Source organism: Brachionichthys hirsutus, unplaced genomic scaffold, assembly GCF_040956055.1.
Source record: "Brachionichthys hirsutus isolate HB-005 unplaced genomic scaffold, CSIRO-AGI_Bhir_v1 contig_923, whole genome shotgun sequence".
NCBI classification, from domain to species: Eukaryota; Metazoa; Chordata; class Actinopteri; order Lophiiformes; family Brachionichthyidae; genus Brachionichthys; species Brachionichthys hirsutus.
In genome coordinates, this window is record NW_027180593.1 from 46,945 (window position 1) to 73,029 (window position 26,085).

At 45.9% G+C, this 26,085-nt stretch overlaps 3 protein-coding genes across 3 annotated transcripts in view; 2 read left to right on the plus strand and 1 right to left on the minus strand.

Moving 5' to 3' along the window:
• The window catches only part of LOC137916079 (neurexin-2-like), a 45,578-nt gene extending 42,130 nt beyond the window's left edge, over positions 1-3,448 (plus strand). Inside the window, exons 14-16 of the mRNA XM_068759199.1 lie at positions 94-422; positions 2,218-2,296; positions 3,132-3,448. Coding sequence (XP_068615300.1) covers positions 94-422; positions 2,218-2,296; positions 3,132-3,448 — 725 coding nt within the window. The remainder of the gene's footprint in view (positions 1-93; positions 423-2,217; positions 2,297-3,131) is intronic.
• A 3,247-nt stretch (positions 3,449-6,695) lies between these two features.
• LOC137916076 (pecanex-like protein 3) lies at positions 6,696-22,390 on the plus strand. The gene is made up of 36 exons (XM_068759197.1): positions 6,696-6,848; positions 7,628-7,836; positions 8,082-8,187; positions 8,595-8,634; positions 8,746-8,841; positions 8,966-10,735; positions 11,103-11,110; positions 11,147-11,262; positions 11,562-11,731; positions 12,131-12,188; positions 12,302-12,443; positions 12,800-12,957; positions 13,261-13,414; positions 14,059-14,091; positions 14,521-14,692; positions 14,775-14,885; positions 14,986-15,077; positions 15,163-15,272; positions 15,532-15,637; positions 15,741-15,833; positions 15,927-16,077; positions 16,334-16,478; positions 16,719-16,896; positions 17,094-17,202; positions 17,445-17,574; positions 17,652-17,710; positions 17,788-18,003; positions 18,410-18,663; positions 18,817-19,047; positions 19,343-19,446; positions 19,570-19,717; positions 20,055-20,285; positions 20,378-20,652; positions 20,729-20,898; positions 21,035-21,441; positions 21,694-22,390. Exons 1-36 carry the CDS (start codon positions 6,696-6,698, stop codon positions 21,844-21,846), a joined length of 6,858 nt encoding a protein of 2,285 aa, XP_068615298.1. The 3' UTR covers positions 21,847-22,390.
• Positions 22,391-24,372: 1,982 nt separating this feature from the next.
• Positions 24,373-25,397, minus strand: LOC137916077 (immunoglobulin superfamily member 11-like; the record flags this gene model as incomplete). The annotated part of the gene is made up of 5 exons (XM_068759198.1): positions 24,373-24,563; positions 24,644-24,766; positions 24,838-24,993; positions 25,097-25,228; positions 25,331-25,397. Coding segments are annotated over 5 exons (669 nt in total), but the record flags the coding sequence as incomplete, so codon positions are not given.
• Between the last annotated feature and the right edge of the window lie 688 nt (positions 25,398-26,085).

Consider the following 26,085-nt stretch of genomic DNA (forward strand, 5'->3'; position numbering starts at 1 on the left):
TCCACGCAAGCTGTCCCATGTGACTTCTCTCTCTCTCTGCTCCGCCATTCTTTCCCCTTCTCCGCCTCTCTCTCTCTCTCTGTCAAACTTCAGGGAGACAGTTGACCATCTTTAACAGCCAAGCGGCCATTAAAATTGGTGGCCATGACAAGGGTCGGCCCTTCCAGGGTCAGATTTCAGGGCTGTACTACAATGGCCTCCAGGTGCTCAAACTAGCAGCAGAAAATGATCCCAGCATACAGGTGGAGGGGAACCTCCGCCTGGTCGGGGACTCGCTCTCTGTGCTCGCTACGGACGCCACCTCCGCCACCCCACTGGCAGTGTCGGATATGTCGACCACAATCATGGAGACCACCACCACTATGGCTACCACTACCACCCGCAAGCAACGGTCGCCCAGTCTGAGGGAGAGCATCTCAAAGGTGAGAGAGAGATCGAAGAAAATAATTATTCGTTATTATAAAGAGTGTTATTGTCATAGCGTTTCCACAGCAGTATTAAGTAAAGATAAGGATCTTTGTGACTCTAGCCATATTTTTATTATTGGACATAATTTATTTTATGTTTATGAGACCGTGTTTATAATTAGCTTTTCTCTAGTACAGGAAAAAAGGTTTGCTGACTGTAGATCCACATCTTAGGAAACATTAGGAAGAATAACAAATAGTAAAGTCTGTCTGCTTCCATTCAGACACACGTTAATATCTCTATGATGTATCATTTGGTCACTCTGTTAAAATGAAAGTGACTTATTGCTGTCAGAGGACAGTTGAATTGAATGGTACCCTATCTGAAGGAGTGGCCAACAAGGCTTTCTACGATGGCGCCATAATAATTCTGGAACGCTTGAACACAGTGGGCTTTATCCTCTAAAGATCCGACGTAGTGCGCAGCATAGCATGTGTTCTGATATCATCCACTAATTAAGATAAAGCACATGATGAACGGAAGGAACGGAACGGAACAGGCACAGACAACAGGCGCAACCTTATCTGGGATGTCTCCGGATAATATGCTGTAATGAATATTTACCTGATTTATCACAAATAATTTCACCCACTCACATCCCATCCACCATTCATAAGAGTAATTGATTTTATGATCTGGCCGACCTTGTATGCTGACATGTTCATTATCACATCAGCAGATTGATTTGCATTGTTTAAATAACAGCATTTGGGGGTCAAATCTATGCATCGAGGGATTAAATAGAGCCGCTCTCTATCTCTCTGTGGACTCAGATAATGTGCTGGTTAACTAGCAAGGGGGTTGGACCTGCAACTTATTTACTCGCTTGTAAATAAAATAAAATAGGAGATAAATATATAAAATGATTATTATAATATGATATTATAGAAATATATTAAATATTTGTCTGCACATTGCCTTGCTCACACAACAGGTTTAATCCCGTAAGGCTACATCACATCAGGTTCGAATGTGTGTGATTTTGAATTTGTCACATAATTAATTCCACACTATTTAAAAATGTGCAAAGTTAATGACATGTATTTTTGATATTTTTATTTCATAATTTTGAAATACAGTTCAAAATACATCATCCAGACAGGTGAATATCAGCAGCCACCATTTTAAATGTCTTGATTTTGGTCCAAAATGTTCCCACCCTGTCAAACTGGAAAGATATCAGCAGCTGGTTTCAGGGGGAAATTCCCCTGCCTCTTTTTTTACAAATAGAGTGCATTTTTATTGCATATTTCTTGTTCAATATCCCTAAAAGCGCCTTCATGATATTTTCAATTGATCCATTAGTGAAACATCTCCTCTGCTTTGCACTTATTCAAATGTGCATCCTAAAATCCAATTCCAACCAACCAAAGCCCTGATCGAGCATGTTCAAGATTGTTTTGGCAGAAATAGTATAAAGGAGTCATACAAAAAACAAAATTATATAACATTAATTGAAAACATTTATCCTACTGAGAATTCACTCTCGCTCATTGGTGCTCTTAGTTTGTTCATAAACATGAAGCCAGCCACTGGGGGGTGCAGGATAAAAAGCAGCTGCATATTTACTCTAGTGGTGCTCAGAGCAAAAACACTAAAGTTCTACAGTGCTGCATCCTGCAAACTTTTAAATGGGACAGTCAGCCAGCAAAACAATCAAATGAAGCTTGAACTCTTGATGACGGGACCGAGATGACTCTTTGAACAAAAACACAAAATGCACTTTCTCCATTTTCCTTCCAGCCGCAGAACTCCGATGACATTTTGGTGGCATCAGCAGAGTGTCCAAGTGATGATGAGGATCTTGAAGAGTGTGAGCCAGGAACAGGTGGGTCAAACAGCAAAAAAACCCAGTAAAGCACTTTTCTTGTGTCTGTCATGTGCTCTGTTTGTTAAATGCTCTTCATTCAGCTGCCGCCTATCATGGGGCATCCTGTATGTCTATCTACATGTGAGCTCTGGGTTATATTTTCATTCTTAATCTACTCGTGCAATTAAGAGCTGTGTACATTATTAAAGGTCGATGCCATGATGGTTTAATTCGTGTTTGACAAATGTCTTATAATATATATGTGTCATCACTGAACCGTCTCACATCTCTAATATTTGACATCATCTACTTTCATCAGCCAGAGTTTACATTTTAATTCTACCCACCTTTTCTGTTTCTTTTCTAGGAGGTGAATTAGTGTTGCCTATTATAACAGTGGATTCCCTTGAGCCCCCATCCATCGCCACCCGTTACCCCGTCATCCCTCCTCCTCCCACTTTCCTATCCCCGCTTGAAACCACCAAAGAGTCCCTGATACTCCCTCCTCACCCTTCCTGCCCCCCGGACCAGGAGGACTGCGGTGACCCTGTGGAGGTCTCAGCATTCGGCTCCGGGGAGATGACGGAATCAGATGATGAGGACTTTTATAATAAGAACTCTCCCATGGTCACTGACAGGACAGTCCTTCCTCCACCTCCCACCACTGGTGAGGGTGGAGTCCAGAAACCCCGCCCCTTACCTCCTTATGTTCCCACCACCAACCCTGACAAGCTCCACATTCCCGCAGGCAAAATGAACACCCGCGACCAGGTGCTTCTGCCCCCTGCTCCTCCATCCTCCCGAAACACGCCAGGACTAACTTACCCTCCCAATTTTCCCCATGTGCCCACAGCCGACCCCACAGCCTCTGAAGAAAAGAGCCAGCCCGGTGCCGTGGAAGTCATCAGGGAGTCCAGCAGCACCACGGGGATGGTGGTTGGTATTGTGGCTGCTGCCGCTCTGTGCATTCTTATCCTCCTGTATGCCATGTACAAGTACCGCAACCGGGATGAGGGCTCCTACCAGACAGACCAGAGTCACACATTTGCCAACAATTCCACCGTGGAGGGGAATGGAGCAGTGGTCAAAGACAAAAGCACAGCGGCAACCTCCGTGGCCAAGGCGGTCACAAAGGGCAAAAAGAACAAGGACAAAGAATATTATGTCTGAGAGCAGAGAGGAGGAAACGAGGAGTGAGACAAGAGGATGAGGGGAAAATGCTTTCATTTCACTCCCATGTCTGTCAGGTCAACAGAGACCTTTCACAAGCCGTAACAAAGCAACGGCATAAAGCACCTTGCTTTCAACTGTTCCGTTTCTTTTAAAGGTCAAACGTTGCCTCTGTGTCACAAGGTGCACTCTGCATACACTCTGCATACACGTGTTCTTTTAAGGTTTTAACAAGCCCGGACGAGGCATATCCACTTTGTACATAGCAAGAGACTGCTGCGAACTTCCGGACAGACTTATCTCAATGTTTTCTTTGTACTTCTTTGTAATGCTCTATCTGCATCAATGTCCCCATTATGATATGTGAGACAGAAGCAGGCCAGTTATTGGCTCTCAATAGTAAATAAAGTAGAGAGAGCCCCAGTAATTCTGACTACGCTGAAAGAGCAAGCGTTTCACTCAGAGGACACGTCATCTCTGCCGCCTCCATGTTACGTTATGTGGTTTCAAGTCACTGCAGCAGAAGATGGAACAATGTTGATGGTGCAGTATGATAAATGAAGCATGATGTTCAGTAACTATACAACACTGTAAAGGGATTATGAATAGTACTCCAGCGGTGAAGCTTAGAGTACAACGGCTCAAGAACATTGTTTGTTTTGAGGTGTTCGCGGCGAGATGCCATGCCATTCCAAGTGAGGATAATTGTGAACAAGTCAGTCGACACCAGTGGAGGTATTTTGCTGTAAACATTGCTTGTATGTACATATAGTGGCTAGCAGATTGAAAAAGCAACGTGTACACAGGGGAACCTGTATGAAGAACACAAGCCCACCGACGCCGCTTTCAAATCCACATCAAAACCACTGGAACCCGAACTTCAGAGGAATCTTGTGGAACACACCGAATCACATTTGGAGGAAGTCTGTCTTCCCGGAGAAGGAGGAAGCAGCCCACCTCACCAGGGGCTGGCGCGCTCTTCATCTTCTCCTTTTTCTCAGAAGTGTCATGGGATAATTCTACAGCACACAGAAAACTGAAGCATCTCTTTGAGGCATCGATATTCCTTGTAAAGCAGCCAAACATGGATAATTTTCTTTCAGTTACTAAAAGACTGTTCGATGAGACGAATAATTGAAGGTTTGTGAAGTGTATTGATATTTCTCGGATATTTCGATGTATCTTGTTACCACTCCTCTTAACACTTTACATTTTCGAAACAAAAAAAAGCACACTCTCCCCCCCGGTGACTGCAAATACATGTTTGCATTATTTACTTTCAAATTATACAGAGAAAACAGAAAAAAGTATGGAACAAACAAATGTTTCATTGCATTGTGCATTTTATATGTACTGAATCTGTTACTCAATAGATCTGATAATATAAAGCCATTTTCTGTGTTGAGTTAAGTCTACATTTACTGTGATTTCTTGTTCTTTTTTTTATAAAAGTGCCATTCAACATGAGCTGCTCGGCGTTCAGTGAATATTCCATTCCTCACTCATTGCTATTGTATAGTGTTCATGTGAAATGGATCTTAACATGTGTACAGAACGTGGATACAGATGAAAATACACTTGATTATATACTTTGTACACAACTGTGTTTGTGTGTTGATTCTTGAACATTTGTTTCTTGAAAAACAAATGTTTTTCAAGAAACAAAAACAAAAGGCACCATTGAGCATTCCTGAGACATCACAAGCCTAATTCAACCAAAAATTCATAATTCATTTTTTCTTGCTTCATAGTTTTGATATAAAATTGAGGAAAAATACCTTCCCTATGATGTCAGTGTGTTCAACCAATCAGGGCCATGGGAATCTCTCTCTCTCTCTCTCACTCTCTCTCTCGGATGATCGCTGTCTACGCGTGCGTGAGTCCCGTGCGCGTGTCAACCAGTTGTTAGCTAGCTTGCTTGAAACATTTTAAAGATAGGTAGCTTTTATGGCGATAAAAAGCTGCCGCGCGTTTCGGGTTAGAACAACAGTTTCATCTACATCTCTTTCTGCGTTTAATGCCAAAGATGATGAAGGACTCTCGGTGAATAGTGACAAGCTAGCGACGTAAAAAGAAAAGTGAAGCTACAGTTCCTGGACACTGGTGGTCATTGCCTAGCTAGTTAGCATCCCGAGAAGGAAAGCAAGCTCTCAGATTTTGCAAGGACTGGATGCGGAAGGAAGATATGAGGCAAGCTGGTCAGCTAATGCTAACTGTAAGCTATGGTGGGATACAAAGTGTGGAAAAATAGTTCACTGGGAAAACAATTGTCAGATCTGTCGCGCTACACTAAGCTAACGTTAGCTAGCGACGAGTAAATAACATTCACATAGCGATCATCGGTTAAGCTAACTTCTTGTTGATTTGCTCAGCTACGGGCGAAATGCTGATTTATGCGGCCTTGCATTAGCCGGTAAATAGCGTAAACAATCTTACACTGGAGTAACTGCTGCTATCTGTTACGCTTTTACATTTCGTCGGACCATTGAACGCGGCGGCTGTTAAAGAGGTGGAATCTTTCCGATTGCAAATCCATAGTGATATTCGTAAGCTAACGTGAAGCTAAATGATTTGTTAGCTCGCTAATGTCAATCGGTAAAGCACTCTAGCTGGCACAGAGTTGGCCTGGACGTGAAAATTGAGAATTGCAAGATCTTTAATCGTGTCTGAAGAATATGACAATGACGATATGTGTCTTTGTGAATGCTTCGCATTGTTTGATATACATCTGCTGACAAATGTCGCACGAATTTACGTCATTTTATGTCGCTCGTTCCCACAACTGATTTGTGCATGTGGATTTTTTTTTTTTGCTACATTTGTAATTACGTTGTAATGTTTTGTATAGTTTTACAGTTGAAATGGACCGAATTTATTTCCCCTCTTCTGAAGTTAAAGTTAAAGATGTAGCTTAAATTAAGGAAATAAACCAGTCTTGTTCTTCTTGCAGATGAATGTTTTTTAATGCATTCAGTGGGTTATCAATGTGGCAGAAAGCTACACTCTGCAAAAGCAAAGTTTAGGCTAGAGTGTGGCAGCACAAGTCCAGGGAGAGAAGTGCTGGCAAAAGAATATGCAAGAAGTATTCATATCCAAGATCCTTGATGAAAGAGTCTTGGTTAACCAGCCATCCACAATGGAAGTGCCGTCATAGACACAGGATACTGTGGCTCGAACTGCTGCACGGTTTTTTGAGCTACAGCCTTGGAGGACGCCTTTCAGCTTTTGGTTAACCGAGACGGTGGAGATGGGTTCTCAAGCTCTCCAGATCCTGCGGCAGGGTGTGTGGGCTTCACTTACAGGAGGCTGGTATGTGGACCCCCACCAGAGCACGTTCTCAAACTGTTTTCACCTCTACCTATGGATATTGCTCCTGGCCTTCCCCTTTCTGCTGTACATGGTAAGCACATTTTGACAGCAGATTAACAGCCAGTGTATCTAAATCTAAATGAAGGACGTACTGAATTCAGACTGAAGTGTTTATTAACCATTTATCTATAGAACGGTTGTCTTTAATGCCAGATATGACGGCTGCACAAGCGATTTAATGAATACTTGGTTGACAGATTAGTGGACGGAAGGCCCTACTTGTGCTTGAAAATAACGTTCTAAGTGCAGATGTGAAAAGGCCCAGGAAGTATCAGATGGCCGATAAGAATAGCTGAATCCTACGAAAATGGCCTTGTTTTAAATACTGTTAAAAATCAATAAAATAACGGATGTTTACGTAAAATGGTAGAAAACTTATGCACACTATTATTTTTGACTGATATCGGGATTCAGTGACTTGCTAATTTTTTCATTTCTTTCATTTATTTTTTCCACTGGAAAAAATATAAAGATAATGATCATGATAGGACTTCTGCTGAAGTCTACCAAACAAGCATTTTTTTATGCGGAGACCATGATTTGTATCTCTTTGATGCCTTAATGTTTAATTTTTCAATGGCATATTGTGACATTCTTTTAAAAAAAGGACTGCAGGTTCTTGCAGTTTAGATATTGGACTTCGCCAACCTGTAATTTTGATCATATTTTAGATTAAGGAATTCAACACCTTTAAAACACAGTCAAGTGTTTAGAGTGTCAAAAAAGCAGTGAATGCCTCTTCCTTGCCTGTACTTGCTTGTATTTGCAACACTCAGTAAGCAGTCATTGGTTTTTTTCATTCCTTCACAGGCTGTTCCTCCCAGCTTGGTGATAGCCGGCGTGTACTCCGCTGCGGTGGCCGTGTTTTTCACAGCCATTAAGGTGGTGAACTACCGGCTTCATGCCATGTTTGACCTCGGGGAGATTGTAGAGAAGAAGCAGGCCTCGCTCACAGCTGAAGCCCAAAAGACGGACGAAGGAGAGGAAGGTTCAGGTGCCCATGATGGAAGTCAGCACAGGTAAGAAGTTTTTAGTGTATTTATTTAAATAGGGTGGTATTTCAGTACACATAAATATTAAGAAATTCATAGGATATGATTTGTAAAATATGAAAATGTATTTAGATTATGTTTTCTGCAGTCCATGAACTAAATTCAGTAACTCCATTTCTGGTCAAATAAATGTGCACCTCTGAATATTTGTTTTCTGTCGATAAAGGTTTTCTAAATAAAATATTCTGCGTGTGTGTGTGATTTGCTTCTAGGGATAGTCATGTAGGTGTAGAGATGACCGTGTTTCGAAAGGTCAACTCGACACCCCCAGTGCGCTGTAGCTCCCAGCACTCTCTGTTTGGATTGAACCAGGTGTCGGTGAGATTATTATATTTTCTCGCAGCTTGTATGCATTCTTTTCCTTCTTCCTTTTCTTCAATTTCACTCATAACTTTCTTCGCCTTCCTTTTGCCAATACACTTAGCAGATGGTTCCAAAGACACCGATGTTGTCCTGCTCTTTGTATTACAGGGGTTTGTCAATTTACAACCCGTGCCACTCGCGACTGTTCGACTTTACGACCACTTGTCTGTTATTTTTTGTCTGTTTACGAGGTGTATTTACAACATGCCGGAAAGCCAGCGAGCAAATCGAATATACTACAGTTTCTGCGGTCTCAATCACGGAGTCTACCGAGAGGAAATAGCCTCTTTCTCCTCCGATATTTTCCGTATCATGACGCAGCATAGAAGTGAAGTTTATTTTTATCTGTCGTTATTGTTCAGGAGTTCTTGCCACAGTTGGAAGATACAGGGAACACTAAAGGTAAGTATCTTCGATAACTTCTACATTTTTGTCTTTCGTTTGGACAAAATTGAGGTGAGGTTTTGTTTGACATTCACTGCTTTTTCAATTCCTTCCTTCCCTTGACCTCAGAAATCAAAGAACGAATGCGAGAACAAGGATGTAGCAATATGATTGTCACATCAGCTCAACGTGAGATGCTGCGTCAGAGTTCCCAGGACACCATCAGTAAGTCTGCTACTTTTAAGTGACCTGAAATTGGCATTAAACACCTTCTAATTCTGCCTCAGTGGAGACCAGTGCATTCACATTTATTGGGAGCTATTCAGTTCCATGTTGCATGTTGTTACAGGGGCTCCCAGTGCGGTCCAGTCCTGCATTGCTGCTGCTCTGGGAGGGGATTTTCCGAGTCTTTTGGGAATGTCTGCTGTGTCAGCTGGATTCGGAGAACCCAGGACCTGTTTGTCTATCCCCCCTTCACCTTCCAGTCAAGAAGATGGAGGTGAAAAAGAGCAGTTGCAGGAAGTAGAGGAGTTGGAAGAGCATCTGTCTCAGCAGAGTCCTGAGGACAATGGGCTAGGGACCTATTCTCCTCTCGTCCCCTCTGGTGAATCTGGCAGTCTTGGGGATACTCCCCTCAGCCCCCTTATAAGGAGCAGTTTAAGTGAGGAGCTGAGTGAAAATCTCCTGGGTTTGGGCCTTGACCCTGTTGCGTTTGCACCTGGGACTGAGCACCCAGGTAGCCGCAGTGGGGTAGCACTAGCTGCTGGATCCACGGACAGCTGTTTCAGCGCAGGGGGCGCCACCACAGACCGTGAGACACTAAGCACGGTTAGCAGTTACCGCAGTGAAAAAACTGACTCCACTCAGTTGGAAAGTCCTTCGTTCAGCCAGCCACGGCCTACAGATGGCCAAACGTTTGCTTCAGTGCCAGCAATGGTCTCCAACTATCCTGGGCCCACAGAAGATCCAGCAGCACTCGATGGCAGCGACACTGACAACCTGTCAGATAGCGTGCTACTGCGCTCCCCTTCCAAAGAATTCTCCCATAGCCAGGGGCTAGACAGGACACTTGTTGAAGGAGAGGATTTCCCACCTGTCCTCTGTGATATTGCACAACCCACTACTCTCCAGAACTCTTCTCCTTCCAGCAGTGGCCACTCTGAGTTTTGTGATTTAGACAAGAAAGTTTCAGTTCCTCCTCTACCCCCGCCTCGACCAGCCAATTCAGTACCCTCAGGGCTGGCCCTGGGTCTAGTGTGTTCTGAGCCTGCCTTGCCCATATCCTCGACTCCCTTTTCACTCCCCGACCAGTCGTCTCTGCACGCTCAGCAGGTTGTCCGCCCTAAAGACTTAAAGCTGCTGCGGGCCAGCGGCAGTAGTGTTGGGCACAGGCCAGGGAGGAGGAAAGTTCCACGAAGGCGAGCTGGAGCAGGAAGCAGCAGTTTTGACTGTGGCTCTTACCGGCGTCACCACAATCACAGGCAACACAGAGATTACATCCCAGTGCGCAACCGGCTGGGCACGAAAGCTTACAGCGAGAGTTTATTTGAGGATTCTAGCGACGACGATGACGGAAGTGACATGAGTGCTGGTTCTAGTCTGGGCTCTCAGCGCCGATACAGTTCGGATGATGACGATGACGACGACGACTCCAGTTCGTCTACCTCTTGCTACTCTCCAGACCTTGCGAACACTGGCATTCCGTCCCCATTGTCCCCTGCTGCTCAGCTGCCCACCCCAAGGGAAGGAGATTTACCCGAAACTGCTGGCCCCTCAACTTCTCATGCTGCTCAGCGCTCCTCTAGCACAGCTAGCGCTAAGACTCACGCACGTGTGCTAAGTATGGATGGGCCGGGTGGAGGCCAGAGCAACGCCGAGGTTCTGCCCTCCACTCTGCTTACTATGCCCTCCGCCTCTACACCTGCACCTCGCACTCTCACCATTTCCAAGTCTGATCTGGAAGCCCGCATTATTCAAACGGATAGTTTACCTGGAACACATCATCATCATCATCATCATCATCATCATCATCGGCTGGATTCTCTTGGAGGCTCCTGGACTGGGAACCAGATGGGCTGGAGATCAGAAGAGTTGGTTGAAGAGGGTGCCGTTGGAGGAGGTGAGTTTTGTGGGCCCTTAATAAAAAATAATTACCTCCTAGTTTTTGGTTCAGAAGATGGTAGAACCTTGGATGCAGCTACGCCACTGCTAATCAGTCATGTATCATAAAGGAGAAATGTACGTTGATTTATACCAAAGAAAATGTATTCAGTTGGGCACCTTCAAAGATAAACATACTATCGTTATGAAACTAAAACCGAAACACATTAAGTGGTGATTCTAGCCTGCTTTATTAAGTAATGGTCATGTGTTTGGGTTTTTACCAGCAATATGGGGCAGGATGCAAAATGTGTATGTACGGATATATTTGTAAGGCTTGGTGTAATGTTTCCCCCATTTACGAAGGGGCAGTAATGTAATGCAAGCGACTGATGTAACTGAAATCCCGTCTCCAGCTGCGGTTGCAGAGGATGGTGGCAAAAACGATGCAGTCAGCAGCGTTAAGAGGACCCAGGCCATCCGTAGGAGACACAATGCTGGGAGCAACCCTACACCGCCTCCGTCCACCATGGGGTCCCCTCCCAGGTTAGTCAAATAAGCAGAGTGGCGATTATAGTCCGTTCTTTGTCTTAAATCTAACTTTGTTTTGCCCCGACCCCGCAGAAGCCAGACATGTTTACAGCATGATCGTTTGAAGAACTGTAATTAAATGACTACTTTTGTCAATAAGGAAAATCTTTTATTCTCTCAATAAAGAATGTGGTCAGCAGTTTTTGCAGAAATTAATAATAAAACGTAAGATAGATCCTATATTCTTGGGAACATTCCAGTTTCAGCTGCACAGAATTCGTTTGTTGTCGCATGATTTGTGTTTCTCTTCCTAGCCTTCAGGACCTCCAGCGGGCACGGACCTCCTCTCATTCCCGAACCCGCGCCCTTCCTTCAGCCTTGCAGTTTGCTTCCTCGCTCCTACTGCCCCGCAGCGGCATCCATGAGGCCTCCACGTTCGACGACACTTCGGAGGGGGCAGTGCACTATTTCTATGATGAGAGCGGTGAGCCAGTGGGGTTGGCGTCTGTCCCTTAAATATAAACCTGTACTCCTCTCGGCTTGGTTTTAAGACGGAGCACTCAAGGAGCCTGTTGATGTGGCTTTATCCACAGGGTTGTAACAAAAACACATTTTAGAAACAAAGAGTTGAAGTTGTCCTTTCCTCAGCGAGGCACAGTGTCTTCCTGGAATTGTATTGTCAGCAGGAAGTTGTAAGACAACCTGCAAATATTTCTCTTGTGATCTTTTCCCCCGCATAGCTTCATATTTATTAAAAGGGCATGTGTGAAGGATATTAATCTTTTCATCTAACCCTTGGCAAGTAACTGAGCAGGAATAGTTTTCCAGGGTGTTTTATTCTCTCCTGAAAGCATCGTTTTTTTTCTTCCTTATTGTTCAACAGGAGTGAAACGATCCTACACATTCGGACCTGCTGGTGGGGGCTACGAAGATCCAGTTCAGTAAGTTAAAAAGTTTTTAGTGCCAAGTTGTTTTTTTTAAAGACTACATTATTACATTTAAGAAAACCTTGACTAACAACTTCAATTAAAGCCATAATATTTTACTCTTCCAGGGAAAGGGAGAGACAATCCCAGTCTTCAAGCTTCACCTCTACTGAGGTCCAGGATGGAGCACCAGTCCTCTCCATTCTCCAACCCAGACCTGTGGTCTTGCAGGGCATGCAAGTGCGCAGGGTGCCTCTGGAAATGCCTGAGGTGAGCAGTATTTGTTTGTTCTTACATTTGTTGAAATCATGTAAATGTCTGCAGCAATTACCGGTTTCATGGTAGAACATTTTAAAATGACCCATTAGAAAAAAAAGGTGTCTGACTTTGAACTCAAACAAAGAAAAGAGTTTAAAGAAGAAATTCCAGTGTTTTCTTCTTGAAGCCAAAGGAAGCCAGGCTTCCCCTGTTTTTTTCAGATGTAGTTTTAATTTGACTAAAAAATGGCTTCCTTAAAAAAAAACTGGTTGTTTTCTGAGACGATCATCCTTCCGTTGTAAATCTAGTCAGGCCTTTTTCTGCCTTTTACCATCACAGACTCTTTTTTACTCTCACCTCATCTGTAGTTTGATCTGGATCACGAGTCTCTCCAAGAGTCCCAAGAAAACACTCTGATGATTGAGGAGAAGGCCAAGCCCAAACAGTATTATCGCTTCTGGGTGCTGCCCGGGAAATGGCTGCGGGTTCGGTATGATCGATTGGCTCTCCTGGCCTTATTGGACAGGTAAGCTGGGCTGTTGGAGCAGGGGAAGAGCTCACGCTTGTTGATCCCCGGGACACGGCAAGGCATTTTGTATTCTGCGATCCCTAATATTGAATAATGTGTAAACGTTATACTTTCAGCACTGGCTATGATGTCCAGCACCGTTTAGCTACTCAGTCCAGTCATAACATTGTCTCAGTTCCAATGAGTTCTCATCATTGTTAATGTCCAGAAGATAAGAATAATGTCCTTTGGTGTTGAGGGTTTATCTAATAACCTGTTAAGTTGCTCAGAAATGGATTTCTCTGCTTGGTTTTGCCACAGGAACCGTCGCGTGGCAGAGAACGTGTTTGCCGTGGTGTTGGCGAGTCTGGTGTCATTCTTGGGCTTTCTGCTGCTGCTCCAGGGCTTTTTCAGAGACATCTGGGTCTTCCAGTTCTGCCTGGTCATTGCTAGCTGCCAGTATTCTTTACTGAAGGTGATTATTATTCAATAAAAAAAATCTGATCGAATTCGTTATTTGTTTATCATATTGGTATTTCTGATACGAATGGTGAATCTGCAGAGACTGTAAGATGTATGATTGCCTTCCTGAACTCCCGGTCCTTTCTGTTTTCCACACTGACTGACAGTAATATTTATTTGAGTGTTGCATCACAGATTCTGACACACAATGATAAAGGCAGTGTGTCTATTTTACTCTAGTGGTTAACCACTTAACCGGGGCTGCGTGTTGCTTTTCAAAGAACACCACATCCGCTGCTCAGATTAAATCAAGGTCACTACAGTTTGTTTAAAGATCTGTTCACAGTAGCTTTGCTGGAGCTGAATGACGGCTGGCAAAAAATGTCAGACATGCCAGAAAGCCCCAGCAGCTAAATTGTTAAATTGTGCAGTTTGTCAGATGTTATAAGCTCCTCTCAAATGTGACATCAAACTACATAAGAGCGATCTCAAACTGAACTCTACGAAATTCAAATGACTTGGGATCCAAGTTATTCAGGAATAAATTTAAAGAACAGTTAAGCTTATCTTTTAAATATTGTATTTAAGCAATTTTTTTGTACGGCTATTTACTTTGCAGAATCTTCGAGATTGAAATGCTCTTCCTCTTTATTTCAGAGCGTACAACCCGATGCAGCTTCTCCCATGCACGTGAGTGCTGCTTTACCATTTTTTTGGAATGATTGTTCATATTGTTTCTTATTGTACCGTTATGATGATGGATCAATCCGTCTTTGTCAAAAACGGATGACAGACATGCCTGTAGTGTCGACATGAAAAAAAAAGCACAAAACATTCAAAATACTGCCTTGATAACTGAATTTTAGTTTAGAATCTGCTTTCTAATGATTGTCTATATGACGGTGTCGTGGTTTCAAACCCTGGACGATGCATGTTTTAGATATTTCTCTCTTCCGAGACGCCACCAGTTACAAGATTGCTTGAAGCTCTGAAGGAGCAACTCGATTGTTTCAAACCTGTGTGTTTCAGCAGTTAAGTGTTTAAAGCTTGCAGGGCAAGGCTCCCCGAGGCAAAGTAAACAATCTATTGTGCCTTGTCTTGCTGTTTGTAATTTAACAGGGTCACAACTGGATCATTGTGTATAGTCGGCCAGTCTACTTCTGCTTGTGCTGCGCGATGATCTGGATCTTCGACATATCGGGGCGCTCCAGCAGCCTGCAGCCGTTCTCCCTCTACGGAGTCACCTTCTTCTCTGCAGACTTCCTGCTCTGTGTCAGGGATGTGCTCGTTGGTTAGTTCACAGACAGGACACTTTCTACACCAGCTTCACCACGCCCACAAAGATGGCTAAACACCTCTGTCTTGTCTCGCAGTTCTCGCCTTGTGTTTCCCGGTCATCTTCCTGTTTGGGTTGCTACCTCAGGTCAATACTTTTGTGATGTGTCTGCTGGAGCAGATTGACATGCACATTTTCGGTGGAACTGGTAAGAGCAGGCCTTCACAGGAATATTGAGGATGAAATTGTCCTTTGAGAAGCTGCACATGGTTAGTTTTTTCCCCCCCTTCCTTCTGCTCGTTTCCCAGCCACCACCAGCCCCCTCTCGTCTCTGTTCAGCCTCACACGCAGCATCCTGGCGGCTGCTCTGCTGTATGGATTTTGCCTCGGGGCTATCAGTGTAAGTGGAACAGAGACGCCACATTTGAACAATATTTGTATTTGAACAATGTCTAATTGCATGTTTTGATGTGTTCTCACCATAGGCGCCGTGGGGGGATGCCCATGTGCCAGTGCTCTTCTCTGTGTTCTGTGGCCTACTACTGGCCCTATCCTACCACCTTAGTCGCCAAAGCAGCGACCCTACCATCCTATGGTCAGTGCTTCCTTTCGCCTTGCCATTGAACATCTTGTGTTTGGATGAATCTTTAAAATTTCATGAGGAACCTCCTGACAAGAAATGTAATACATATGTTTTTAGAATTTTCTTATTATTGGCAAATATATTTGGCCTTTAGTTCTTCTGTTTTTTTCCCAAGAGTCCTTCTTTGGCGTTGCAACTGTTTAGTTTAAAATTTACACCTCAGCTTTTTGTTGCAGTCGTGGTTCATTTTTGTTTCTTCTGCTTACATCAGGTCGCTCGTTCGGTCAAAGTTATTCCAGGAATTGGAGAACCGACCCCCAGAAGAACCTCCCGTGGAGATCAAGGACCCGCTTCCAGAGAAGCTGCAGAACTCTGTGGTAAAGATTGCAGCTCAATTGCAGCTTCTCTTTTGATTTCCCCGTCAGTCATTTTAAAGTTTTTGCTCATTTTCTCTCTCTCTCTCTCTCTCTCTCTCTACAGAAGGAGATTCTGCATTCAGACCTTGTTATGTGTCCTCTAATGGCAGTCATAACCTTCGCTATCAGTGTCAGCACAGTATTCATCGCCCTTCGAGTTAGTTTGAGCAGAGTTTTCGGATACGTCTGAGAAATGCCTTCGGATTTGTTTTTCTGCTAACTTTTCTTATTTTCTTTTTCTCATCCCCAGCCTGCTCTGAGTTTTGTCTTGTACATCCTGGCCGGAGTTGTTGGCTTCATTACGCACTATATCCTGCCTCAGCTCCGCAAGCAGCTGCCATGGTTCTGCCTGTCTCACCCTGTGCTCCGGTCTCGGGAGTACAGCCAGTTTGAGGTCCGAGGTGAGTGTGTGATTGCTCTTTTTAGCTCTTTTATTCATTACAATGTTTTCCGTTCTCCTTCTAGAGCTGTTATTTGATAACAGAGAGAGCATCCTCTGCTAAGGATATTAATCTTTATATATATATATTAATCAATTCCTTTGTACTAATCTCACAGCTGTGAAAAGATTTAAGGAGAACATGATTTGGAAAGGTACAGTTTGGACTGTGAGTCTCCCCGGCGGGCTTCTCAGATGTTTCTTTTCGTTTGCCCCAGATGCTGCTCAGCTGATGTGGTTTGAGAAGCTCTATGCGTGGCTTCAGTGTGTGGAGAAATATGTCATCTACCCGGCCGTGGTGCTGAACTCCCTCACCGCAGAAGCGCAAAATGTGGGCCAGAGCCACAAAGACCTGGACATCTAGTAAGGCTTCCCTCACTCTGCTCCCAGAGGACATATGCTGTTAGCTGTGTGTGTGTTGGAATCATTGAACATAACCTGCTCATGCGTATCCATCTTATCTTCAAACAACAGGCGATGCGTAGAATGCTATCTCAGGTGTTTCCCTTTTCACTCAGTGTGAAGCTGTACATATTCCAAGGTCTCTCATATCATCCCTTACCAACATAGCACTGATTTCTCCTCCATCTGCTTCCCTTCCAGCAGCCGAGCCCTCTTCATCTCGGTAGCGGGCCTGAAGCTACTTCGTTCGTCCTTCTGCGCCCCGTCGCAGCAGTACGTCACGCTGTGCTTCACCGCGCTCTTCTTTCAGTTCGACTATCCACACTTCTCAGAGACCTTCCTCATCGACTACTACTTCATGTCGATTGTCTTCAGCAAGGTTGGGATGTACATTCTGTCATGTTGGGATACTAATCAGAAATGATGTGAATCATACCCTCTTACTCAGGTCAGCAGATATTCAAAGGGTATTAGATTACTCTTGCGTGTTTTTGATGTATCACCAGTACAGTGTCTCTGTGGTCGTGTGAATATGGCTGACTGTCTGTTTTATTTATTCCTCCTTTGAATTCTCAGATGTGGGACCTGCTGTATAAGCTGCGCTTCGTTTTGACTTACATCGCCCCCTGGCAGATCACCTGGGGCTCAGCCTTCCACGCCTTCGCTCAACCCTTTGCCGTGCCTCGTATCCTTCTGTGTGTTTGACGTTAATGGCCACTTAAGCAGCCAGTGCGATCTAGTGCAGCAGCACAAACCTCGTCCTCAACAGCTGCAGCGCTCAACATGAGCCGAACGTGGTTGACTTTATTTTAATATGGGTTTAATCGAATTATCCAGGAGGAGCTGTTGTTGCACATTATTCAAGTATTAAAGTCTGTCCTCCAGGTGTGTTTTGTTGATGAGAAATCTTTAACTCGTGTTCTTCAGACTCTGCCGTGCTTTTTGTCCAAGCCATATTTTCGGCTCTCTTCTCCACCCCTCTCAATCCTGTTCTTGGCAGTGCGGTGTTTGTCACCTCGTACACCCGGCCTGTGAAATTCTGGGAGCGTGACTACAAGTATGCATTTTTTTCGGGGGGGTTCTGAAGTCAATTAAAATGAGTTAAATTTTGACGCTAGTTTGTCCTGTTTGCAGCACCAAGCGTGTCGACCATTCCAACACCAGACTTGCCACTCAGCTGGACCGCAACCCAGGTAGGCCGTAACCGAACCACAACCCTGCTGATCAGCGCTCTGACTCCTTTTTATGATGCTTTCTGTGTTTTTAACAGGCGCTGATGACAACAACCTGAACTCTATCTTCTACGAGCACCTGACGCGCTCTCTGCAGCACAGCTTGTGTGGAGACCTGCTTCTGGGCCGCTGGGGCAACTACGCTACAGGCGACTGCTTCATCCTGGCGTCGGACTACCTCAACGCCCTGGTGCACATCATCGAGATTGGGAACGGCCTCGTCACCTTCCAGCTGAGAGGTCTAGAGTTCAGAGGTTAGTAGCGGGGGTGAGGAAGGCTGGCAGCTTCTCATGTGTGCTCATAGAATATTCTATAATACTCACGGAGATCGTGCTGTTTTAGCCGAGTCCGTAGTACGAAAAAATGTAAAATGTAAATGTAAAAAAAAAAAAGGCCCTAATGACTTTGTTAGATATTTAAAGATACAGGTCATCTTTACAAATGTTTATTTGTTTCTTTTAAATATTTTTGTGCCATGTAGTTAATGTTGATTTTTATTCTGGTAGTCATTTATTTGTATTTTGTTTATGTAAACATATATTTTAAATCCATTTTAAAGGACATACATTTGGCTTGCAGTATTTTAGAATCATACGAAGGGAAGCCGATTGCTTGATTGCTTGTGCTGTTCTGGTCCTCACACGTTTGCCTCCTTTCTAGGTACCTACTGTCAGCAGAGGGAAGTGGAGGCCATCACCGAGGGTGTAGAGGAGGACGAGGGTTGTTGCTGCTGTGAGCCCGGCCACCTCCCTCACATGCTGTCGTTCAACGCTGCCTTCGGGCAGCGCTGGCTGGCTTGGGAGGTCGCCGCCACAAAGTACGTGTTGGAGGGCTACAGCATCAGCGACAACAATGCAGCCTCCATGTTACAAGTTTTCGATCTCCGTAAGATCCTCATCACTTACTATGTCAAGGTAAGCTGAGGAGTCCAGATAGTCTGCCATCGCCTGATTCTTGTCCACATTTGGATCAAATTCTTTTTCATAATGTGAGATGTATATATATTTTTTAAAGCTTACGACGTTGAAGTGAAACGATTGTCTAATCTTAAATCTGCCCTCAAACAGAGCATCGTCTACTACGTGAGTCGATCCTCGAAGCTGGAAGCCTGGCTGGCGAATGAGACGGTTCAGGAGGCGCTGCGGCCTTGTCTCGGCCCGAACTACGTAGATGGCGACCCCACCTTCAACCTGAACATTGATGAGGACTACGACCACAGGGCCTCTGGCATCACTCTGTCCTCTTTCTGCATGGTTTACCTGGACTGGATTCAGTATTGCAACAGCAGGCGGCAAACGGTCAGACTCTTATGCCACAAATCTCCCTCGGCTCGCAGTGGTCTTTGTTTTCCCTTTTCCCCGTTCTGCTGCTATCCGCTTTCTGTAAAGTAAAGTTAAAACCTCACACAAAATTCATCTGTAGATCAAATCGAACAAATCAATTTTAGCAGCAAGACGTTGAATAACAGTCTTATTGTAAAGTTTTAACATCAGTCAGTGTTTGAGCGTCATCCTCGCTCAAACCGGGTTGTTTATTTCTAACGAAATAAATCTCTAACATTGAATTGTTTCTAATTTCTATATTCTGACGTAGCCGGTGACGTGTGACAGAGATTCTCCACTAGTCAACCTGTGCTTCGGGCTGTGCATCCTGGGAAGACGAGCTCTGGGCACGGCATCCCACAGCATGTCTGCAAGGCAAGTGTAAAAAGGCCACCCGTTGTTTCACACACACACACACACACACACACACACACACACACGAGGTGTGTGTCAGCAATATGCAAGAGGCATTAATTCATTGTTTATCTCGTGGGACAGCTTGGAGCCGTTTCTCTACGGCCTCCATGCGCTCTTCAAGGGAGACTTCCGCATCACGTCTCCCAGGGATGAGTGGGTGTTTGCAGATATGGATCTGCTGAATCGCGTTGTGGCGCCAGGGGTGCGGATGTCCCTCAAATTACATCAGGTAGCACTCGCGGAAGAAGAAAACTGCTTTTAGACTAAGATAGGAAGATCATTTGTATTGTCCCTGAACTGTTACCGACCTTTTAACCAGCTCAAGCTCAGTTATATGCCGAGTGCCCCAGTTTTCCAAGCCCCACAGAATATTCTTTACTCTGCAAACGCCGAATCTACCAAATGAAATATTAAAATTGTGCTCCTATCATTTTTCGTTCTGGAGCCTATTGGCCGTCGAAGAGAGGCAGATTTCAATGTCAGGGGTTGGCAGTGAATGTCCTGGGTTTTTAAAAACCCGTCTTTAGACGTGAACGGCACTCAAAGAGTTAACCCGTCTCCTCCAGGACCACTTCACATCGCCAGACGAGTACGAGGATCCAGTGGTTCTGTACGACGCCGTCACCGCCAACGAGGAGAAGATGCTGATATCTCACGAGGGTGACCCCGTGTGGCGCAGCGCTATCCTAGCGAACATGCCCTCGCTGTTGGCGCTGCGCCACATAATGGACGACGGAAGCGACGAGTACAAGATCATCATGCTCAACAAGCGGTTCCTCAGCTTCCGAGTGATCAAGGTCCCCGATTCAACCTGTCTCTGCTTTGATGTTTTCCTCCTGAACTTGCTGTTTGACCAGCTTTATGCCCCCCCCCCCCCCCCCCCCTACAGGTTAATCGAGAGTGCGTGCGGGGGTTGTGGGCGGGGCAGCAGCAGGAGCTGGTTTTCCTGCGAAATCGCAACCCAGAGCGCGGCAGCATTCAAAACGCCAAACAGGCGCTGAGGAATATGATCAACTCTTCGTGCGACCAGCCCATCGGCTACCCCATCTACGTATCCCCCCTGACGACCTCGTACGCTGGGGGGCACGGCCAGCTCCGGTCAGTGTGGGGGGGGCCCGTCAGCCCACACAACATCTACACCTGGCTCATCAGCAGCTGGGGCAGGTACGTGACCCGAAACGCCGCGTGCCGAATGCGCACGCAGTCTGAAGCCCGGACGCTGACGCGCGTCTCCCCGCAGGTTACAGAAGGGTTGTGGCGCCGGCTGCAACAGCGGCGGGAACATCGAGGACTCGGACTGCGGAGGCGGCGCCGCCTCCATTTCTGCCAACCCAGCCGTTCACACCGCCCAGAACGCGCCGGCCTCCGGCCTTCCTCAGCCGCACATCACCACGATCCAGCCCTCCTTGGGTAAGAGCCAAGACTCGGCCTGTTTACCATTCAGGTTACATGTGGGGGAGAAATGATACCAAAATGACATGCTAGTCTGAGTTAGCTTCTTGTTAGCACACACAGCATCACAGATCAGGCTTGTCTTCCATTTCAGGTACAGACAACCCTGTGGGTCCGTCCCAGAACTGGCCTCATCATCCCCAACCGCTCCCATTAGCTCTGCTCGGCCAATCGGAGTGCAGGATGGAGGCGGGTCTCCTCACATCCTTGCAGCGTACATCGTCCATCCAGGGGCTCCTGGGCCAGCAGCTGTCCAGCTCCCAGCTGTCCTTCAGCGGTTCTGTGGCTCCAGCCGCTGTGCCAGGGCCGGAGCGCTTCAGTCTCCTGGAGAACTCCGGGCTCCGGGCGGGCCAGCGGGGGGCCGGCCTCGGCCTCGGCCAGGGCGGGGGGCTGCACTACGAGAGCCACATCGGCAAATGGAGTTTCTCTGGCAGGAAGGGCTTTAATGGACCGGCTGCAGTGGAGGGGGAAGGAGCAGCAGTTCAGACGATACGCACGCCGGTGAGGAGGCGACGGTTTCATTAACTCCTCGTCGGGCGGATTTAGTATCGTATATGGATATCGCTGCACTGATATTATTTTAGAAAGGTCAACAAATGTTAGACAAAAACATTTTGTACCTTGTTGGAATTATTGCATCTGTTTGGTTTTTATTGATAGATTTTTTTTTTTAACACGCTCAGCAGTTATTGTAAATTGTAAAAATCACAACTAATTCTGCAGAGCTTTAAAGACACGCCTCCTCTCTTGCAGCCCAGTCCTCCTGCCCGCCTCCAGGAAGCCGGTCTGACACAAGATCCTCTGGGAGCCACTCAGACGATGGCTCCACACCTCCTGACGGCGGGGGATCCTCCCGCCCCCCGAGAGGAACCCACAGAGCTGCCTTTACTTGAGCACCTGCGCTGAGTCTGCCCTGGCGCGACCCACGTGAGATATCAGACCGGACTCATTCCAGCCTTCGAGGCTCACTGCGGCCGCCCCCGGTCCAACAAGCTCCTGTCCTTCAACACGTCCACGTCGATACTGGATGGATTTGGTCGTGTCTCCTCGTCGCCCAAAGGGGTTCGGCGTCTGTCGCCACGCAGAGCTGAGCATGTTGAGGAATGTTGAGGAATAAACGAGACCACCCGTTTATTCCAAAGTCAGAGTTCATCAATAGTCACGATGAAAACTATTAAAAGTTGTTTTGGGGGGGGGTTCTTTCTGACAAAGACACTCCGTGTCTCTTTGGACAAGGTTGGGACAGTAGTGGCAGGCCAGAAAGGCCAGTGCAATTCTAAGGGATGCTTTGCTTGAGGATTTATTATTTTTCTATACTGGAGAGGAAAGGAAAGCCTCTGACTTTCACTCACTTGACATTTGCAGCAATGCCCCCCCACCCCCATCATTATTTTAGCGATTTCACACTCTGTTGCTGTATGTACAGATTAAAGAGACGAAGAAACCACAATACGCCTTTTGGATTTTCCCGTTTTACCGCACTCGCGTGTCAATATTCAATAGTACGTGTTTCTCACCGTTCTACATATTCAACAGGAAAAAGATGGGTCTCCCCAAAAGGTTGTTATCTTGTCTTCTGGTCCGTTTCTTTAAGAAAATCAAAATTCAACAGACCTATCTAGGAGCAACGTTCAGGACGGGGAGCTTTAACCGCTCGCCTCCAGTCGGGTTCCTCAGTCCGACAGAGCCGACCGACGCCCACGGGGTCAGAATCGCAAACGAAAAAGAAAAAACCGAAGTGTCAAATGTTCAGCCTTGTATTTTCTTTTGATGAGTGGAATGTCATTTTGTTTGTTGTTTTTTTACTTGAAGAATCTAAAGTTCCTTAGTGTTTAACGGAGTCTTTTTTTTGGGCGGGGGGGCTGCTATGATGTCGTCCCTGGTCAGATCCACTCAGCTCATGACTTCAGCAGGGATCCAGGCGGTTGTCTGGGCTCCTCTGCTTTCTTTACCTTCTGTGGCGCCTCCCGTTGGTATAATTCTGCTAATAGACCCACGACTGCTGCGGCGCCTTCGTGGTTCAATCCAGCGTTTTAGTTGGAAATAAACATTTGAATAAATACTGAAAGCAAAGGTGGAATATTTATGTGATTAATAATTTCTTTAACGGGACCTGTCGTGCTGATGTATCAAATTGAAACTCTGCCTTCTGTCATCTGTACCCCTCCCCTCAATTTAATTGGCCTCATCACATCTGCATCATCTCCCCAACGGCTGTCTTTTCTTTTTCTTTTAAAGTGTGTAACACTGCTATACAATATCATGGCAGGTTCAGATGTGTTCTGCATGCTGTTTATTGAATCCCAACATCTGAAGGAGGAACACTCCTTATTTAGCTTTTTCTGTTTCCACTTTTTAAAAAATCTTCAGCAGCTCTCAGATTTCTGTTCGTCTCGGCTGACGAATTCCCGATAGGCGAACGGTTTTGTCATCGTCTCTCTGGAAACGTGATCCTTTTGACTCAGGAAAAACAGACTTCCCGATCAGTGCCGTTATGTTTTTTTCCCTCCTCTGTCATCGCCTATCCAAAGCAACAGGGAGTATTGTTTTATTTTCATTGCTGGGAGTGAGAAAAGCAGAAAGATCAAACAGACCTGAGGTTAAAAAAGAAACAATTTCGTAATCTCTGAAATGATGCAGAGCATGTTTCGTACATAAATCTTTAAAATATAAATCTATTTTATTATTCAATTTTCTTTTACAGTCAAGACACTATGTTGAGGTTGAACCTTTGTGTTTCCCCTTCGGTGGGGGGGGGGGCACCTTGAAATGTGCAGTTTGGGAAGAATCTATTTTTCATCATACACCACCCCACGTTGTTTTGTTTTTAGTTCTTTTGGGAGAGGGGTCTTCTATTTAATAACTTTAATTTGATGTGCAGTATTTTTATGTCCCCCACCCCCCCTCCTGTTTAAATTAAAGGTTTTTTGTGTCTGTTTGCATATGAAATGTCGTGATTTAATTTCCATGCAGTGTTTTTAATGGGCTTCAGTTTTCTTCTCTGGGCTTTCAGTCCCTTCCTGTCCATGGTGATGCGTCCGTGTCCACACCTGGACATTTTGGGGGGGGGGGACTGATTTACAGTCAGACCTTTCGTGTAAACTTAATGTATGACTGTATAAATTGAAGTTTGAAGACGAGGCTTTGGGTTTGCCGTGAGGACCTGATTACTGGCGGCTGTTGAAGGTTCCCTTTTTAATCACGTGGGCTCGGCATCCCGCTTATATATATATATATATATATACAGCTTAAGATGCGTCTTATAAATAAAATGGCGTACCTATTTCAATTAAACTACATTTATTTCTAAATGTATGACTACATGTCGTACGGAGAGAAAACAGGACAGGCTGAAAAAAAAGAGTCTCCAAGGTCTTTGTCCAACACCGCCTTGAAGTGTTTCCTTCTCCTTTTCCCGCTGATGCCGAGGACTCAAACGAATGAACGCAGAGACGAAGTGTACCGTATCTCATTGTAACACTCCTCCTTCCCATCCCTCCGCCTCCAGCCATCCTGTCCTGTGTGATGGAGCCACAATGCGAGCAGCACCAGCGCCAGCAGCACCAGGCACATCGACAGGGTCAGCAGAACTCCCTGCAGAACACCGGAGGGGCGACCCGGAGCTACGTCCGGAAACAGAGCGGGGTTGTTTAGGGCGACAGCGGTGCAGAGAGGGGTCATCGATGGGAGAGGAGAGGCTCACCGGTGTAGATGGAAAGACCGACGTAACAGTTCTCTGTCCCCAAGACGTTTGTGGCGGAGCAGCGATACAAGCCGGACGTCTGAGAAGACACGTTGAAGATCTGGATGGATCCCGATAGATCCCCTGAGAGAGAAGAGCGGTGATGACGTCCTCCAAGCCTTCGTCCAGACAATACGCATGTTGCGTTCACTGACCCTCCATGTTGATGGGAAGTGCAGTTTTCTCTGGTTCTAGTTTCTCCCAGTGGATCTCCGGGGTGGGCACGCCGTCCTCCACGGAGCAGGAGAGCGTGACGCTCCCCCCTGCGTCAGCGTCTCCGTCCCACTGGCACAGAGGCAGCGAAGGCGGAGCTACAAGAATAAGCCAATCAGATGAACAAGGGCTCAAAGCGACTCGGCCACTTAAACGTTCTCCCTCCAGTGGAATTGGAAAAAAAATGTTTGACAAACTCACTCAGAACTTTGAGCTCCAGTTCACTGATTCCAGAATTTGCCGTCTCAGGCGGGTTGTTGACCAGGCAACGGTAAATACCAGCGTCTGACAGGCGCGTGTCATTGAGGAAGACGTCTGCACTCCAGGGAACGCCTGCAGGTGGTGTGCAGGAAGGAAACATGTAAACATCCTGTTGTCATTTCCTGACTGGCCTTTATTTTAATGTCCTAAATAGAAGGGTCTCAGTTGTCTGACCTGTAAAGCCCACCCTGCCGATGAGGGCCGGATCTTCCATCACCTGTCCATGGTCGTACGCAATCACCTGGAAACGGATCATCGAAAAGACGTAAAGAAGGTCGAGGACTTCAGGTACCTCGGGTCAGCGGTGCAGAGTGATGGAGAGAATGTGGAAAGGAGGTGAATAATCGTGTGCAGGCAATCGTGTGCTCTGTGATAGAGTGTCTGCGAGGATGAAAGGAAAGGTCTACAAGACGGTGGTGAGGTCGGCCATGATGGACGGCTTAGAGACGGTGGCTTTGAGGAAGAGACAGGAGGCGGAGCTAGAAGTAGCAGAGATGAAGATGCTGAGGTTCTCCTTGGGAGTGACCAGGTTGGACAGGATTAGAGGGACAGTGAAGGTTAGACATTTTGGAGACGAGGTCAGAGAGGCCAGACTTTGATGGTTTGGACATGTCCAGAGGAGAGACAGGGACTATATCGGTAGAAGGATGCTGATGATGGACCTGCCAGGGATCAGGGCTAGAGGTCGACCCAGGAGAAGATACATGGACGTAGTGAGGGAGGACATGAGAGTGGCTGGTGTTGGGGAGGACGGTGCAAAGGACAGGGTGAAGTGGAGAAAGTTGATTTGCTGTGGTGACCCCCCCACGGGACAAACCGAAAGTGCAGTAGACTAGGTATAAGTACGTTCATCGCTGGTTAAATGCACGTCTCCGTCTCTCTCTCCACCAGAGCTGAGCTTTTCATGAAAGATGTTTCTCCTGACTACA

Bases quoted from the DNA above. Each gene is read 5' to 3' on its own strand.
- LOC137916076 (XM_068759197.1), top strand. From the start codon at position 6,696: ATGGGTTCTCAAGCTCTCCAGATCCTGCGGCAGGGTGTGTGGGCTTCA. The intron at 20,653-20,728 runs GTACGTGACCCG...GTCTCCCCGCAG, and splicing joins CTCATCAGCAGCTGGGGCAG to GTTACAGAAGGGTTGTGGCG. The intron at 20,899-21,034 runs GTAAGAGCCAAG...CTTCCATTTCAG, and splicing joins CACGATCCAGCCCTCCTTGG to GTACAGACAACCCTGTGGGT.